The 18,490-nt window shown below is 46.4% G+C and overlaps 1 protein-coding gene across 13 annotated transcripts in view; it reads left to right on the forward strand.

Moving 5' to 3' along the window:
• FHIT (fragile histidine triad diadenosine triphosphatase) overlaps window positions 1–18,490 on the forward strand; it is a 1,225,929-nt gene that overhangs the window by 1,192,303 nt on the left and 15,136 nt on the right. For 12 of the 13 annotated variants that reach the window (XM_066616396.1, XM_066616392.1, XM_066616401.1 and 9 more), the window contains one exon: window positions 17,454–17,563. In XM_066616396.1, coding sequence (XP_066472493.1) covers window positions 17,454–17,555 — 102 coding nt within the window. In that variant the 3' untranslated portion in view covers window positions 17,556–17,563. Of the gene's footprint in view, window positions 1–17,453; window positions 17,569–18,490 lie in introns of those variants that run through there. The other variant, XM_066616405.1, reaches the window with a different exon arrangement.

The raw sequence follows: 18,490 nt of genomic DNA on the forward strand, positions 1-18,490 counted from the left end.
TACAGCCAAAATAAAAGCCCAGAAATCAGAAATAGCAAATCACTAGTCACTTCGACTCTAGGAACATGATAGGGCAGTGTTTCCCAAACTGTGGATTGGGACCCACCAGTGGGTTGCAAGCCGATTTGTGGTGGATCACTAAAAGTTTTGACAATTTTTTTTAAGAAACCACTTGCTAGCACTCTTGCCTGGTTTGCAGAAGAAAATTGTTAGCTGGAATTCTAACCTATAGTATGAGGTAATCTTCAAACCCTCACATTAAAAAGTCACATTTTTTTTAATTTTCTGTAGTAATTGGCATGGCATAGTTTAAGTGTGAACCCAGTCACAGCCTTTTGTGAGGCCTGGAAATCCCTAACTGCACATCTTGTTCAGCCTTCTGGGTACTCTGGAATGACCATAAAAATTGGGGGGGAACAGTCCTTAGGGAGTTTCTAGGGACTCCATTTCTAGGGAGAGTCGAGCAAATGTCTACACACACATGATATACATAAGGTCTCCAGCAGCCTCGGGAGCACAGGGCCCTGATTATAATTAATAATTTATTAATTATTGTTATTGAGAATGAAATATAAATTTCTAGATCTCTTTTTTGGTCTAGTGGGTCGCAATAGATTGTTGTTTTAAAAAAGTGGGTCCCTGTGCTAAAAAGTTTGGGAAGCACTGAGATAGGGTATTTCAGAGCTTCAGTATCTTGGAAGAAATTTGTGTGTGTGTGTGTGTGTGTGTGTGTGTGTGAAGCCTAAGCCTATGTGGCCTTAGTGCGCTATGTGCCATGATGCCAGTTGCACGGCCCGTTCCGCTCTCTGGCGGGTGGTGAGAACTTGATTCTTGCTTGAGAGAGCTCACTTTACCTTCGCCCAGTTGTGCTGCCTCATTCTCCCCCTCCCTGGGGAAGTTCTGTTGCCTTCTGTCAATAAGAGCAGCTATCAGTGCCACTTCTCAGGTTTTCTATGTATTTAAAATATTCTTTTCATCCGGCTCCTTTTTTCCAGCGGTGGCTTTTAAGAGATGAGCTTTACCGACTAGTGGGAAATTTGTCCTTGACTAAGCATGTCTTCCTCAAATGACACAAGGGCAGCAGAATATCAATAGAGTCCGGATGCTTCTTGTCCTTTCGAATCTCTTTCATTTCTTAGAGGCAGAGTAAATGCCATTCATATTGGCAGTTTATAATGGGAACATTGAGATACTAATTTTAAAAAAAATCTATAGAGAGGCCCCTTTTGCAGTAGACTCGATCCCTGCGCAGAATGTCTTTGAGATGCCAGTAACGAGAAGAAGGTCAAATCCCTTGGAAAGGTTACCTTTCTGAGCCCCTGTGAAATATTCATGGCCCAACTCAAGTGTTTGGATTGAATGAAATCTTTCACTGCATGTGCGGCTAATATTATTTTAATGGCCCAGTACAATTTGGATGCTGTGTCAAAGGTGCACTGACTCTGTTACCGTGACCATCCAAGCCGATGTGGACACCACCACACAGTTACAATCCTCCCAGTAGCTCCTGGGCAGCCCTTCCCAATAATGCCCCCAGCATCCATGGAAAAAGCCAACATAGCCTGTTGTTCAAGGAGAGGCACCCAATGTCAGGCTGATGTCCAAAAAACCAGTTCCTGGGTCCACCAAGTACTGATGACAGCATCCAGAGAAGTGCTGGCAGGGTGAACTCAGCATGGAATGGGGGGCAAGCATAGGGTCACCACTGGAGTGATGTCTCCCCAGCAGCCCCTGGGAATAAGCTACATGGCAATTGTCACCTCCACCAACCATGGTAGGATCCCCCCAGCCCTTATAAGAGCTGCTGTGATGCAAGCGCTATGGTAATATTGTGGGGCAGAAGCTGAAGAATGGGAGGGATGACAGCACACCTAGGTTTAAGTTCCCTCATTCCACTCACACAAACATCCACAAAATCCCTTTTTGACCACAGCAGAGCAAGAGTAGAAAGTTAGCTCCTTAGGGAGAGGGCAGCCATGTGAAACTGAAATGCAAGTCTCTCCATGGCAAGAGTTTGAGTTCCTGTCGGGGAGGTCACCAGCTGGAAGGAACCCTTTTTCCAGGGGGAGAGCCTCAGACAAGTCACAAGGGGACCCTCCAAAGTACTCCGATAAAGCAAGGTGATGGTAGCTCACAAAACACAAAGATGCAGCCTGGGAGCCAAGCAAGATGGGTTTGCAACCAGCCAGGAGACTTACAAGGCACTCACAAAAGGAGAAGGGAATGCACTCAAATCCCCACTGACCACTCCACAGAACTGCTGTCTGACCACTCCATCACAGGAAAAGATGGACAAAGCGCATCCCATGGGGCATTGCACCGCCACAAACAGGCACACCTGGCTGGGAGGCTGTGGATGGACCAATCACTGGGATTGTATGTGCAGCTCTGGATGGATCAATCACTGGGATTGTATGTGCAGCTCTGGATGGACCAATCACTGGGATTGTATGTGCAGAGGGTGCCTACTGCAGCAGCCTGCCCATGAAGCCATATCCACACACCTCACACCCTTGGCTTCATAGTTGGTACCTGCCAGCACCACTCTCAGTTGGCTTTCCCCCCCATCTCCCTGCTACTGCCTGACTATTGATCCTGGCAATAGAAACGGGACTCATGACCACAGAGGAGCACCTCCACCCACACCTTTGAAGCCCAGAGTGAAGATACTACAGACCCTGGCAGTGCACAAACTTTCCAAGAGGATGGTACACTCAGGGAGTTTACACGTGTCTTGCTCTCCCCTTATGCCTTTTCTCCCAGAGGTGTGTGGAACAAGTTCCTTTGTGACTGGTAATGCCTTGTGTACTTGCTACATAAGTAGCCATGTGCATTCAACTGTGGGTGACCTCAGAATGTGCTCAGTGTGTGCATTTTCTGAAGAAGGCATCGTCATAAGTCCTCTGTGATGCCTTTAGGGCTGCCAATATTTGATTACAAGGACATTGATGGATCAGGGAGAAGCCAGGACAAGAGCTACGTGGGTGGTGCATGGTCAGCTGCTTCATGTTCTCTAGCCCTGTGGGAAGCAGTTCCAATCCTGCTGCAGCCTCTCCCTGGGGTGGGGGCTGTAAGGAGGCTTTGCATCCATGTCACTGGGACACCAGCAATGGCACATGGACAGTTCCTTTCTCTTTACTACATGGGAAATATGGTTGTCAGTTCATATCCAGTTGGAGCTGCAGGGGGAAGGAAGCTTTTTTTCATGTGGGAGCCATGGTTCAGTGGCGGAATACAGGCACCTCCCCCCCGTATCTGGTATTTGTGGATACAGTTATCCGTGGCTCTCTGCACCCCCTCCCCACGTGCCCATTGCCTTCATTTTCCTTCTTTATTTCCTTTACTAAGTTCTTTACTAACAGGAAGCTTCCTGCTTCCTGTTAATGTTCTGCATGTGTCCCTCTAGCATTCAGGCTGCCTGCCTGCTTGCCGTGTTCCCTTCTAGCGTTCTGTAAAAGAAAGAAAAATGCTTCCTTGTTGCCTGGGTAAAGAGAAAAATGAAGGTAATGGGTGCAGGGGGTACAGAGAAGTAAGTATTGGACTTCTGTGTCTAGGGTTCCGTCTTCTCCATGGTTTCCATATCCAAGGGGGGTGGGAACATATCCCCTGTAGATACAGGGGGATACCTATTCATGCTTTGAATGCTAAAAGTCCCAGGTTCAGTACCTGACGTCTACAGCTATCAAAAGTCAACTGAGGCAGAGTTTCTGCCTTAGGTTCTGGAGCACCTCTGCCAACCAGGGTAGATAATACGGAAGAGGACGAAGCAATGGTCTAAGGGCCCAATCCTAAAGGGCCCAATCCTAGTGCCCGCACTGGATGCTGTAAAGGTGCCATAAAGCACGTTTATGATATCCTCAGAGTAAGGAACGCCAGGCCCAGTTCTGGCAAAAGAGGACACGCTGCCGCCGGGGGTAAGTGTGACTGCTGGGCAGCAGTGTGGCCTTTGGGGGGGGGGTGGAGGGAAGACAGAACAAGGGCACGGGGAGGGCAGGGTGGAGAGAGGATCTGGGACAGGAGGGGGGTGGGTTTGGCAAAACTCTACTCTGCCCTATCCTGAACTCCATGTTGGGCTTTCCAGCCCGACACAGAGTCCCTCAAGTCTGCACTGGCAAAATAGCCAGCACAGATTTAAGAAGCCCCATTGTGGGTCTTGGGGCTTTCCCCAGGGGAAGGAGATGAAATTCCCCCCAAGGAGACCTCTGGCTGCTTGACAGCACCTGCTGGATACTGTAGTAGCTGCTTTGCTGCCGCTGCTCCAGCAGGCACTGGGAAGCTCAGGAGTGAACTGTATGTAGCTTCCTATGTTAAAGATAGACTGTGTTGGCATATGAATGCAGTGCAAAAGAATCCATCTTAGCTAGAAGCTGGCTTGATCTGGAGTTTCTTGGATCTTCTTTACGCCAAAATCTGGCGACCTCGTAGAACACAGTATTTGCAGGTTGAAACAATAAAGCAATAAAATATTTTTACTACTAATTTTTTTTTTAATGGTAAAATATTTAGGTATATGTGAGCTAGGTGACTGTAAGCACAGTCCTGTGCAGGTCAACTCAGATGTATGACCCATTGTGTCCATCTTCCAGGTCTAAGTCCAGCTCCTGAACCACTATGACACCCTAGTTCTCAAGATTTGTAGAGGTGGCAGGTTAATCATCAGAGAAATTTATCTGCCACAACAGTTCTCATTTAGGATCACCACCTCCACTGGATAAGCTTCAAAGGACTCAACCCCAGTTTCCCCAGCACATGTTTTGAAAACCATTGATTTATTTGTTTGATCCACTTCTTGATCTGGTAGCATCTTGATGGTTAAGTACCATTACAGCCTCCTGGAAGGTTTTTGCACTGTGTCATGGAAGTGGTTTAGCTCATCTCAGACCACAGTTAAGATCTTAAGAACATAAGAATATAAGAACAGCCCCACTGGATCAGGCCATAGGCCCATCTAGTCCAGCTTCCCGTATCTCACAGCGGCCCACCAAATGCCCCAGGGAGCACACCAGATAACAAGAGACCTCATTCTGGTGCCCTCCCTTGCATCTGGCATTCTGACATAGCCCATTTCTAAAATCAGGAGGTTGCACATACACTTTACGGCTTGTAACCCGTAAAGGATTTTTCCTCCAGAAACTTGTCCAATTCCCTTTTAAAGGCGACCAGGCCAGATGCCATCACCACATCCTATGGCAAGGAGTTCCACAGACCAACCACACACTGAGTAAAGAAATATTTTCTTTTGTCTGTTCTAACTCTCCCAACACTCAATTTTAGTGCATGTCCCCTGCTTCTGGTGTTATGTGAGAGTGTAAAGAGCATTTCTCTATCCACTCTGTCCATCCGCTGCATAATTTTGTATGTCTCAATCATGTCCCCCCTCAGGTGTCTCTTTTCTAGGCTGAAGAGGCCCAAACGCCGTAGCCTTTCCTCATAAGGAAGGTGCCCCAGCCCAGTAATCATCTTAGTCGTCATCTGTGCCAGTGATTTCATGTAAGATAAAGCATGTTTGTCCTCTTTACTACTACAATGCTCCTCACTTTTGCAGGAACTCTGGGAACATGCCATAGCTATGGAGATGCCCCTTCATGTGGAAATCCCATGCTTCCATCTGCTGCAGAGCTAATAAACAATTATTAAGGTCCCTTTTGGCTTCACATAGTCCCCGAGGGATTTGGGTTGTAATCTTTTTTGGCAGGCCTTTATCAAATTCCTTTTGGATTGCCATCTCCTTCAGTGTTTACCTCTTATCTTTCCTGATTTAAATGTCATGGCATTTAACTCGGAATCATTATAACAAAATGAAATATAAAAAGAACCAATAACACCACCTAACAAGTGAATCCTTATTTTTCAAAGTGAATGTTAAATGACAAGGATGCTTTACTCTTCTCTCTCTCCCTGTCATTTGTCAACTTGCATCATCAAATGTTCTGGGAGTGCTTTGTTGATTTTTCTGTCAAGAACTGTATAATATTGAGTTGATTTTGTGGAATAATAGGAAGGGGGAAAAAGGCGCAGAACTGGAACCTGAAGGCCAAATGTACTGTTGTCAATTAAGCTATCCTTGTGTGGTCAGGGATCACTGTCTCAGAATGGTGGTCTCCATATGGCAGTGGCTCTCAAACTTACCAGAGTCACAGTTCCCCTGCCACCTCTTCTTCCCAGTTTAGCCATCTTGGATCATGTGATCAAGATCCAAGATGGCAGCACCAAAATCTTGTGAGAGTTTTGGTGCGTGGGAGAGCCGGTAGGAGGGGTGACCGACGACATCCTGCAGTACCCTTGTGGGCACACTATGGTGCTTTAGGGGCGCAAAGTTTGGGAACTGCTGCCAAATGGGCAGGCCCAGCCCAACACTTCCTGGCACCTGAGAAAATGTGCCAAATTCTGCCCCCTTACCTAGTGACATGCCAGCCTCTGCTCCTCCGACACTTCTGCTTTGTACTCCCCCTCTTTTTTTTCCATTCCTGGGGGCAGGAGAAGGATCAGTGAAGGTGGTGGACAGGAGTGTGCATGTCAACTCATGACTCAGGTGGTGGACAGGAGTTGGCAACCCATCCAACTCTGCCACCTGAGGCAACAGCTTCAGTTGGCCTCTTGCATGGGCCAGTCCTGCGCATGAGTATGGTGTTCTATCACCCCCTACAAGAACAAAACTAATACATTTCAAGAACCTGTTTATATGTAATATTAAGGGTTGGGTCAAGTCATGGCAAGCATGAGGTTGCTAGTCTAATTGATGTGTTATTCAGTAACCATTTTTTCAAGCTGTTCTGGAATTGCAGCACCATGGGACAGATCTCCCCCTTGCCCATTTTTCATCATTTCCGAAGAAAACCCTTTAATTCAACAAAGGAGTGCTGCTAATTCACTCAGTAATGATTCAGTTTAAGAAGTTATTAATTGTTTTCTCTGGGGTTAAAGAATTTATTTCAAACCGCAGTGCAATCTTACATCCTCTGTCAAGAGAATTTTGTATTTTAATATAGTTCATGCTTCTTTTATTTCTGTAAATTTTAAAGGAAAGCACTATAAATTGCAATGCCAGTAGCACTGGACTTCAGCCACATTGCAGAAAACCTTATCTATTAAGCCATAATTAAAAACAGTAGGCACATAAGACAAACTTTGTGTTTGGTGCAAGTGCGATGTCTCAGAATTGTGGACAGTAGTAATTAACATTCAGAAATTGGGAACGTGATTGATGCTGTAATCTTATCCACACTTTCCTTGCACAGAATTGGGGTCTAAGAAACTTATCAATGTACAGGGGGAAAAAACGGATTAGGGTCTTGATTTGAAATTGGCTGATTTAAATTAAAATTGGCCTGAAGTTTGGATAGACCCAGAATTTCTGGAATTTTTGGATTCTATACAGCTCCTGTGTGATGTCCTGTACTGCATAATATACAATTTGTGACATATAAAGTATAATCTCTTACATTTATGGTTAATAATTGCTTGTATAGAACAGGTTACCAGAACAATGCATAGAAAGTCTGAATAGAATAAAAGATAAGAGCATGACTTTCAGCACTAATAAACATTTTTTGCAATCAGGTGGGGACTTGTAAACTGGAAACAGTGGAGAAGGAAAGCAATCTAAGCATCTGTGCGCTGTTAATGGGATGCAGGTGCAAAAAGGCAAATGGAAGGGAAGCATTAATATTGTATCTGTTGATGATGCACGGTTTAGGAACCCTCTTCCATTTTGGCACACATCAGAAAATAACACAGGGTCACCGGCAATCAGATTGGGGGAAATCCTTTTGTTAGGAATCTGCCAATCTGTGATTTATTTTTTAAAATCTGTGTTTCACTTCTTTGTATTGAAATAAACGCAAAGGGCAATGGAAAATGTTGAAAAACATTTTTGTCTTCAGATGGGATCTTAAAAGCAAAAGTATAAAATACCAAAAGCGCAGTAAAGCTGATGCACACAAAGTTCAGCAAAACACACACACACACACACACACACACACACACACACACACAAAAGCCAGCAAAAATTTACCAGCCAAAAATGCACCATCACTAGCAACCAGCACACTCCTGAAGCAGCAACATTGTCCAGCCCTAAGACCAGGTTTTAATCTGGCTCCTCAATGTAATCTGCATGTCTAATAATGTGAAATCTCACAAGATCCAAAATAGTGGCACCAAAATCTCATGAGAGATTTAGTACCCAGGAGAGTCGGTAGGAGAGCTGACCGATGACGTCTTGCAGCACCCCTGTGAGTGTGGCATGGTGCTTTAGGGCACCATGATGCACAGTTTGGAACCACTGTCATATGGGCAGGCCCAGCCCAATATCTCCTGGCACCTGAGAAAATGAGCTAAATTCTGCCCCCCTCCCCTTACTTGGGGATATGCCAGCCTCTGTTCCTCCGACACTTCCACTTTTCCTTTTCCATTCCAGGGAGAAGGAGGAGAAGGATCAGTGGAAGTGGTGGGCAACCCATCCAGCTCTGCCACCTGAGGCCATAGCTTCAGTTGACCTCATGGATGGGCCAGCCCTGCCTATGAGTATGGTTTTCTATCACCTCCTACAATAACACGTCTAATACCTTTTAAGAACCTGTTTGTAATATTATGAAACCACTGCTGAGAAGGCCTGGTTGCCATCCATTGAATATCATTCAACAGAGGCATCCAGTGCCAGGCATATTGAGGTAAACATATCAGAACTTATCAGAGATGACACATCAGGATAAAGGTGTTTGTTACGTATCATTGGTCTTAAATTAGACAATGAACAGAAACAATCTACTTAGCACTCCTTTCCAAATGAAGTTTTTCTCATTATGTAGCCTCAATCCACCTCATCTAATATGTGAACTTCTTTGCTAAATAAGATTGGGGTCAACCTTCTCTTTTCTAGAGTAGTGATGTTCCATCTGCAGTGACATCTGCTGAGGAGCAAGAACCCATGTGGTGTTTGAATGCTAATTCTTTAGTCCTTCCCAAAAGAATAGTTTTGATGAACTGTGAACAGGCAGTATGATGTTCCATCCATTGTATATTTTGGGATGAGCTTAGCCACTAATTGCAAGGAATGATGAGTTGCTGAGAATTGGCACTTATCAGAATGGGCACTTTCTGTCCAATCTTTTTTTGTGTGTGCACCTCTGTAATATGACTTTGGGGTTTGACTGTGCTGTCCAAGTGTGTTATGAGCCCAAGTCAGTTAACGTGGACTTGAAAGGCATCCATTTATGATACACGGTCTCTTCTGGATAAATCCTCCGGTGCTGATAACACTTGCTACAAATGTTTCGAAGCTCTGTGCCAAGTGAATCTTCCCTTTCCAAGAATTTCATCTCAGCTGGAGCCAAAATGGAGTTTGGTCAAAATCTGAGCTATATATCAGACACACACACACTCTTCTAAAAGTTGAATTTACATATTCAATAGACTGTATCAGACTAGGAGGCTGTATTTCTTATAGTGTTGAAGACTGATTGGTCATGTCATTTGGGAAATACAAAGTCCTCCACATGGTCCAGAGAGCAGACAAGTACTCATCTAAAGCAATGTTTCTCAACATTTGTCCCCCACTGTACCACTTTGCATGGTCCACCTATTGGAGGTACCTTAAGTAACTGGCAATGATGGCATCACCAGTTTCCTTCCAGATTGGGAGGCAAGATGCAAGACGTGACCGTCACATCCATGGCAGGCCCCTGCCTGGCTCTGGGAGTGGGGATATTAGTGGAAAAGGTCCGGGTTTTCTGGCCTTGCCTAACCCTAGAAGTCACACAGGCCTTGAAAGTGGTCTGCATTAGTGGTTTATTCGGTTCAAGCTCTTTACATCCATCTGACCCTGTTACATCACAGGGCCGCTGTCCTTAGCAAGTCCCCCATCTGCTTCCCTTCACAGGCCTCAGAGGCCACCATCCTGGGTTTTGGCTTGTTGTGTATGGCAGCGCGGGTGCCCCCTGGAAGTGGGTTGTCGGGGCATTGCTGGGAAGGTTGGGAGCCAGTAAGGGCTGAGGTTGGTTGTCCAGGTCCTCACCGCCTGGCTGGGGCCACCAGAATGTTCCGCAGGAGGTTGCTAGGGGGATGCCTCTGAATGTCCTGGAGGTTGCAAGATGGGGTGCCTTGAGCAGCTGGGGGGGTGGCCCCTTCTAGGGGTTGATTGTCCCAGGAGGGTAGGGCCCTCCACGCTTCCAAAGGGCTCTTAGCATCCCTTCCAGGCAGGGGACAGGCTACAGTAAGGGTGTGGGGTTGGCAAGCCTTCCCGCAGTCTCCATCCCTGGGAAGGATCCAACAAAGGCATGACCTCTTCCTCTGGCTGCTGGGCACCTTATGAGTCCAGCAGCTGACCTGGCTGTCCCCATCCCTTCTGACCATGTGACCGGACTGAAATCTCATGAGATCTTAGACCCTACTCCTGGGGAGACCTTCTACCTGGGGGCTGGATCCGGACAGTACTTGCTTGGCTCCCCCAAGGAGACCCACACCTCTGTGACTGGACCTGGGTTACAGTGACAAACACTGGTAAGGGGCTCAGGGTGGATGGGAGGGCTTTTTTGAGCATGTGAAACACACATGCTGGAGCTCTGCCCACTGAGCCAAGCCTCCTACTGCTGCTTGTTGCATAGCATTCCTGGTCTTGTTGCCAGGTGGTGGGGGTCTGGGAGTCCCATGTGTACCGTCAGACACCACCTCGAGTACCACCAGTGGTGCAGATATCACTGATTGAGAAACACTTATCTAAAGCATTCTAGGTCAAGGATTCACTAAGGCAGCTGTGGGAACATTCTTTTTGCTCTCAGATTACAAATTCAGGGTGATCCAATGATGGACATGAGATTTGGAACACACAGGAAGAAGTTCCTTTTTATACAGTGTATGAGATTAGCTGCCATAGGACATGCCAATGGTCAGTAATTCAGATGGCTTTAAAAGGGGATTAAACAAACCCATGGAAGATAAATTGTCAATGGCTGCTAGCCATGATGGTTCTGTAAAGCCTCCATGTCTAGAGGCAGTATACCTTATAATGTAAGGCTCCCTTTTATGTATTTTTACTAGCACGTTTTCTGGTACTTCAGCCCCTGGCTTTCCTGATGTGTTAACAAACTGTGCACCAAGCATCCCTCCTCAAAGACCAGGCATCATTGTATAGTTTCTGAACACTTCACTTGGCAACCTTCAGTCTCAAAAGACTCTGGTATCGCGCTCTGAATGGTGGTTCTGGAACAGCGTCTAGTGTGGCTGAAAAGGCCGATTCGGGAGTGACAATCCCTTCCACACTGGGAGCAAGTGCAGTCTGTCCCTGGTCTGTCTCCCTGGCTATGGGCCTTCCCTCTTTGCCTCTTAGCCTCAGACTGTTGGCCACATGTCTCTTCAAACTGGGAAAGGCCATGCTGCACAGCCTGCCTCCAAGCGGGCCGCTCAGAGGCAAGGGTTTCCCACCTGTTGAGGTCCACTCCTAAGGCCTTCAGATCCCTCTTGCAGATGTCCTTGTATCGCAGAACACCACCACACGAAGCTAAGCCACATGAAAGCCACATTTACCTCTACACAGACCTATGTGGAAACACACCATCATGCTTGTAAGGCAACCTATGACCTGTGGGCCAGTCGTGGCCCATCACTCAAAGTCATCTGGCCTGCATGGAGCTCAGTGGGAGGCAAAACCTCCTGCCCAGTTTGCCGTGTGCTGGATGGGGAATGGCATAGTGGCCCACCCAAGCTCGCGGAGTCCATGCGCCACTTCATGTACACATGCACATTCTCATCTATGCGAGCCACTGCTTGATGTTGCATTCACCAAGTCACTGTATTATCCATCCTTGCTGGAACCTGGGATGCTGATTGTTTCTGTGCTACTCCAGGTGCCTGCAAACAGCTCTGTTGACACCACCATTATCCACAGGCAGACTTCAGTAGAGCAAATGAAGCGGTTGAAATATGAAATAGTTCTGTGGGCCAAGCCATCTGTCTTTCCCTAGACTGTTTGTTAACCAATAAACTAGGATTATTAGCATATCTCCCAACCCCCCCATCCTTTTTATTTGTGCTGTGTTTTTCCAGCCCCCCAATCTTGCTGCAAGCCATAGTGCAGTGCCCTTTCTACATTCTCCTGCGCAGATTTCACCCTGCTTAGCAGACACCGCTGCACTAGAAAGCCATTTCCTGTTGTCGCAAGGCATATATGATACAATAGCTGTGGGCAAATTAATCTCATTATTGTTGTTCCACTGGCAGAAAACTCATTTTCATTTTGATATTAGCTCTAGGTATGTTATAAATCCATCTTGTAACAATATTAAAGGGGGAGATTTTATTTTATTTTTTAGAGAGAGGGGAGTACAGTTTGCCATCCGCGTTGCCAATCCCTGCCTGCAGCCCGGGTGGAGGAGGAGGGGCTTAAAATGAATGCAAATTTCATCATATAAATTCCGTGCAACGGGAAATGGTAGGGTGAGAGGCATTCTTGACAGCACGGCTGCTATTTTATGTTACAGGGTTATGACAGCGTGTGGAATGAATCGGCAAGCAGATTTCAAAAGACAGCAGGCCTCTCACGCTTTAAAATCAGGTTCTCTTGAAAAAAAAGAAAGGAAGTTAGCAAAAGGATTGAGGCTATGCAAAGTGGAGTGGTGGGCTTCATAAGAAAATAAGAACAGCCCCATTGGATCAGGCTATAGGCCCATTTAGTCCAGCTTCCTGTATCTCACAGCGGCCCACCAAATGCCCCAGGGAGCACACCAGATAACAAGAGACCTCATCCTGGTGCCCTCCCTTGCATCTGGCATTCTGACATACCCCATTTCTAAAATCAGGAGGTTGCACATACACATCATGGCTTGTAAACCATAATGGATTTTTCCTCCAGAAACTTGTCCAATCCCCTTTAAAAGGCATCCAGGCCAGATGCCGTCACCACATCCTGCGGCAAGGAGTTCCACAGACCAACCACACGCTGAGTAAAGAAATATTTTCTTTTGTCTGTCTTAACCTTCCCAACACTCAATTTTAGTGGATGTCCCCTGCTTCTAGTGTTCTGTGAGAGTGTAAAGAGCATCTCTCTATCCACTTTATCCTTCCCTTGCATCATTTTGTATGTCTCAATCATGTCCCCCCTCAGGCATCTCTTTTCTAGGCTGAAGAGACCCAAACGTGTAGCCTTTCCTCATAAGGAAGGTGCCCCAGCCCAGTAATTATCTTAGTCGCTCTCTTTTGCACCTTTTCCGTTTCCACTATGTCTTTTTTGAGATGTGGCAACCAGAACTGGACACAATACTCCAGGTGTGGCCTTACCATCGATTTGTACAATGGCATTATTATATTAGTTGTTTTGTTCTCAATACCTTTTCTAATGATCCCAAGCATAGAATTGGCCTTCTTCACTGCCGCCGCACATTGCATCCACTTTCATCGACCTGTCCACCACCACCCCAAGATCTCTCTCCTGATCTGTCACAGACAGCTCAGAACCCATCAGCCTATATGTGAAGTTTTGATTTTTTGCCCCAATGTGCAAGACTTTACACTTACTTACATTGAAACGCATCTGCCATTTTGCTGCCCATTCTGCCAGTCTGGAGAGATCCTTCTGGAGCTCCTCACAATCATTTCTGGTCTTCACCACTTGGAAAAGTTTGGTGTCGTCTGAAAACTTAGCCACCTCACTGCTCACCCCTGTCTCCAGGTCATTTATGAAGTGGTTGAAGAGCACCAGTCCCAGGACAGATCCTTGGGGCACACCACTTTTCACCTCTCTCCATTGTGAAAATTGCCCATTGACACCCACTCTCTGTTTCCTGGTCTTCAACCAGGTCTCAATCCATGAGAGGACCTGTCCTCTAATTCCCTGACTGTGGAGTTTTCTCAGTAGCCTTTGGTGAGGGACCGTGTCGAACGCCTTCTGAAAGTCCAGATATATAATGTCTACGGGTTCTCCTGCATCCACATGCCTGTTGACCTTTTCAAAGAATTCTATAAGGTTCGTGAGGCAAGACTTACCCTTAAAGAAACCATGCTTAGGTAAGAAGCCCTGCCTTCCTTGCCCTGCTTGGAGGCCTTTGGAGGACCAGAGGAGGCCTCTGTGGCCATGTGAAGATCTAAGGTCTTCAGAGGGTCTTTAAAGCACACTTCTCATTTTTGGATGAAAACGGGAAGTGATGTTTAAGGTCTTCTGGAGGGCTCAGAAATCCTTCAGAGGGCTGGAGGAGGCCTTGTGTGGTCTCCTACCGCCCCCCAAAGGCTCCTGGTGGGGAGGGCAGGATTGCCAGTGTGGATTACAGGTTTGTGGTTTTGTCACCATCAGTGCAGGCACAGCCTTAGAAATGTGTTCCTCAGCTGGCCTGTCTGCAGACATGATGCGGACCAAAAAATTTTTTTTTAATAAAAGGAATGGTGGTTACCCACGGAGGTCATTAGTGGAGGCAGGAGGGGTAGACTGATGGTTGAGCTGTGATTCACAGAATATATTTGTAAAAACCCAATTGGAAAACGGTGGTTTAGACTAGCCTACCCATGTAAACTGCCTTGAATGCCCTCTAAACAACAGAGAAAGGCGGTATATAAATACTGAAATAAGATGATTAAAATAAATTAAGTTGTTGCAATGGGTCAGAAATCAAAGGACTGAATATGCCCTGGGACTGGGTGTTTCACCATTGCGCTAAATTGTTTAAAATCATTGTTGTGTGTCTTTCAACTTGACATGAGTTTTCTCTGTCACTCTCTTTCAGCCCAATATACTCCTCCTGAGGGGAGATTTCAGGGAGATTATAGGGGGATTTACCATTTGGGGAGAGGAAGGTGGAATTACAATTTGACATATGTTGGTTTATTTTAACTTGGCGGCACGCAATAAGCAACAGTGCATGTTAAATTCCCTCACCTCATTTCTGCACCTCGGCTAATATCTGAGACGGGAAGAGTGAAAATGGCCTTCTTTTTCCCCCTTTAGGAAATGCGCTGTGTTTTCCAAATGAAAATCTAAGCCCAAGATAATTTCTCTCCTTCTTTTAGGCATACCGCTGTTAACCTTTAAATGCAATCAATCTTTGATGAAGCTAAAACTGCTCTGCAGGGACAGTAATTGATTCTCACACTTGGTCTTGTGGCCCACAAGCTAGGCTCAACGATTCAGACTTTCGGGATGTCGTTTGCTGTAATTATGGCCTGGGTATTTCTCGTTCTGTCAGTGCGCGCCCCACCGCAGTGCTGGAGCGACGTGTGCTCTTCAATCTTCCGCTGATGCAGATCAGCCTGGAAAGGCCAGACAATCCAAGGCCAAAGGCAATTGGTTGGTGGGAGATTTGCAGAACCTAAGGTTTGTGCCAGGAGGCAGAGGGCTGTGGGAAGGGGGAAGGAGGGCGTTTTGGAGGCGGGGAGGGGATGCTTCAGGGTGGGGATCGGGTGGGGAGGAGGTGATCCAGGCCTGTCAGGGGGGCAGGGATGGAGGATCAGACCTCTGCCGCATCCTAATCCCAGTCTCAGGCATGCTGACATTACATGGGGCTTCTTGGTTCTGCGCCAGCTGGTATAGATCCAAGTAGCCCCCATTGAGGGCTGAGGCACTACACAGGGTAAGGAAACAACTGCTCCCCTACTCCGAGGAGTTCTACCACCTGCTCAAATCCAGTGCTGGACACAACGTGGGCCTGGCGGCCCTGCTGGGCCAGCATTCGATAGGATTGGGCTGTAACTTTGCAATGGATATTGCACAGTTCTGAGAATCTAAGCTGCAGACAAAATTGTGCATTGTCTGCCCAGCCCTCTGCAAGTGTCAAGAGAGGATTTTAAAAAAAACCAAGGGGAAAAGAAAAACAGCATACTACATTGCCTTGCCTTGCAGTACAGATACAAATGCTCGGCTTCTACGATGTGTCCTTCTTCAAGCAGATCATTACTGATGTCTGACTCCTTGGGTTTCCTGATAAATTACGCTCTTCTTTCACCTCGAGCCGAAAACGCTCTTCCACCAATAAGCACCGACTGTCACTTTTGATCACTTGTAAACGGTGATGCTCTTTGAATATTTCTGTCTGTGGAAAAAAAAAAAGGATTCATTTCATCCTCACCCATGTCTCCCAGTGTGAAGTTGCCAGCAAAGCTGACAGCCAGGTTTCATGTTATTTTATGAAAACTGTTAGCGCTGAAGAATGGGAGCCTTTGGTTGTTACTGCTGCGGCTGCAGTCCTTGAAGAAAGCACAATATGGTTGCGTAACTTGTTCATCTGAAAGAAACTCTCTCTCTCTCTCTCTCCTTCTTGTCCTTTTCCGTAAGCACCTCTCACTTCAAAAACTGTTCAGAACGAACTGTCGTCTCAGGGTCAAACTAGGTGTGCCGTGAAATGAGTCATCATCTCATTGCAGGCTTATTTTGACTTCAAAACAGCTGTATTCTATGGACCCAGTTTAACCTGGCATTGTGGTGTAGAGCCAGGGGGTGTTTCACGCACACTTTGCCTTCATACCGTTTTCCCTCTGAAAGTCCTTTCCCCCCAGAGGTGCCCATTAGAACCAAGGCTCATTGTGGTTTTGAGTGATGCATGATGGGATTTTTCTACAGGTGCAAAAGTAACAGGAGGCTCCTGAGTGTTCACCCATGAACTATCAAAGAGGATGGAGAATGAACCGCCCACAGCCACAGCTGATACTTCAGTGGCTGTGGCTGCAGGCAATTCCAACCCCCTCTGGTGGTCCGTCGGAGATTTCTTGCTTGGTGAGACACTAGAAGTGATAAAAAATGATTTATTTCCCCCCTGAGACCTCACAAGCCACTTCTCAGGGTCTCACGGACCACAGGTTGGGAACCGGTGGTATAGAGCAGTGGTTCTCAAACTTTGAGGGAGCATTACTCCCTCAGTAAGTTATTGTGGGGGAGGGGCTAGGGCAGTGACGCGATCCCCAGGATCGTGTCGCTAAGGGGGGTGGGGGGCAAGGGGGGTGCTTTTCACTTCTTTTTTACAATGTAGGGCTTCAGCAGGCTGCAGGCGATGCGGGGAGCCCTGCGCAGCCCTCCGCAGCGCTCCCCAATGCTTGGAACCTGCAATCAAAGTGGCTGCAAAGCACCTCCTGCAAAACGGAAGCGCCTCCCCACCACCCACCAGTTTGAGAACCACTGGTACAGAGGGTCCCCAGGCAGTCAGAAGGAACTGTCAGGCAAATTTTTCACATGCTCCAATCAGAGAATTAAGTTTAGAAAATCTCATCATTCTGGAAGTGTGGAACAAAGTGTAGAGTGAACTTCTGGAACAGCAAAATAACAGAATGGGTGAAGTCCTGGCCATGATATTGGCAATACATAGAAATGAACCCCACCAATTTTTCCACCAGTGGTGGACATTCAGTGAGTCTTGGTAGATCAGCCTCTCCCACCTGTATCCATCCATTGTCTTTCCTCACATGTAAATACATTACTCTGAAAGTGTCCTCTGGATAACATTAATTTACCCCATTCTTCATCTTTTTTTCCTCCTATTCAGCTTCAGCGTCACGATAAAGAAGTGGAGGATTCCCCCAGCAAGTGGAGATCTGATGAAGAAATGGCAGCAGAAGCTGCAAGTCTCCAGAAATATTTTCAGTGAAACGGGAGGTAACTACTGCATTCCTAAATGGAAGAGGAGGACTTAACATCTTTTATTTGACTGGCACAGATATACAAACACCCTTGTTATAATCCCTAGACTTTTGGACTGATCCTATGAGTTGCTGTACTGAAAAAAAGGCTCATGGTGTCCAATCTGAAGGTTTTAGAGCCAATGCCAGGGGAACAACTCAACCTTGTCTAAGTCATATGAACCTCTGCTAAGGAACAGAGAGTGATGTGCCTTTCTTGGACCAAATTGGAAAAGCTAGCATGATAGTTACACATTAGTTAGATTTTAATTCATATTCTGGTTTTCCATGAACATCTACAGCTCATTCATTTAGGTAGATGAACTAGCCAAGTGCTGCTTTTGTGCTATGCAGAATCAGAAAAAGTGCTTTGTTTATGGACTGGTCCATAACCCAGTGAAGTAGTCTGAAATTTATTTACTCTAGCCCACTAAGGCTGCAATCCTAACCACACTTACCTGAGAGTAAGCCCCATTGAACAAAATAGGACTTACTTCTGAGTAGACCTGGTTCGGATTGTGCCCTAAAGTGAAAAAGACTAAACAGATTTACGTCTAGGTCATTCATCTGAAACTGAGGGTGCAATCCTAACCCACTTTCCAGCACTGACATAAGGGCAATGCAGCTCTGACAAACATTCCCTTATGTTAAGAGGCCTCCATGAGTGCCACCTAACTACAGGATGCAGCACACGTCCCGTTGGCACATGCCAGTGCTGGAAAGTTGGTTAGGATTTGGGCCTGAGTTATGGTTCAGATCCTGACAGCTTGTTCATTAGAATTTCAGAACCAGGAAATAAAATGTTGATGTGTCAGAGTCCATTGGACTGTAGGTTGTTGGTGATGGAGCCATAGCTCAGAGCTCAGAGTTCATGCTTTGCATGCTATGAAGTCTCCATTTCAAT

Source organism: Tiliqua scincoides, chromosome 2 (genome assembly GCF_035046505.1).
Source record: "Tiliqua scincoides isolate rTilSci1 chromosome 2, rTilSci1.hap2, whole genome shotgun sequence".
Taxonomy (NCBI): Eukaryota; Metazoa; Chordata; class Lepidosauria; order Squamata; family Scincidae; genus Tiliqua; species Tiliqua scincoides.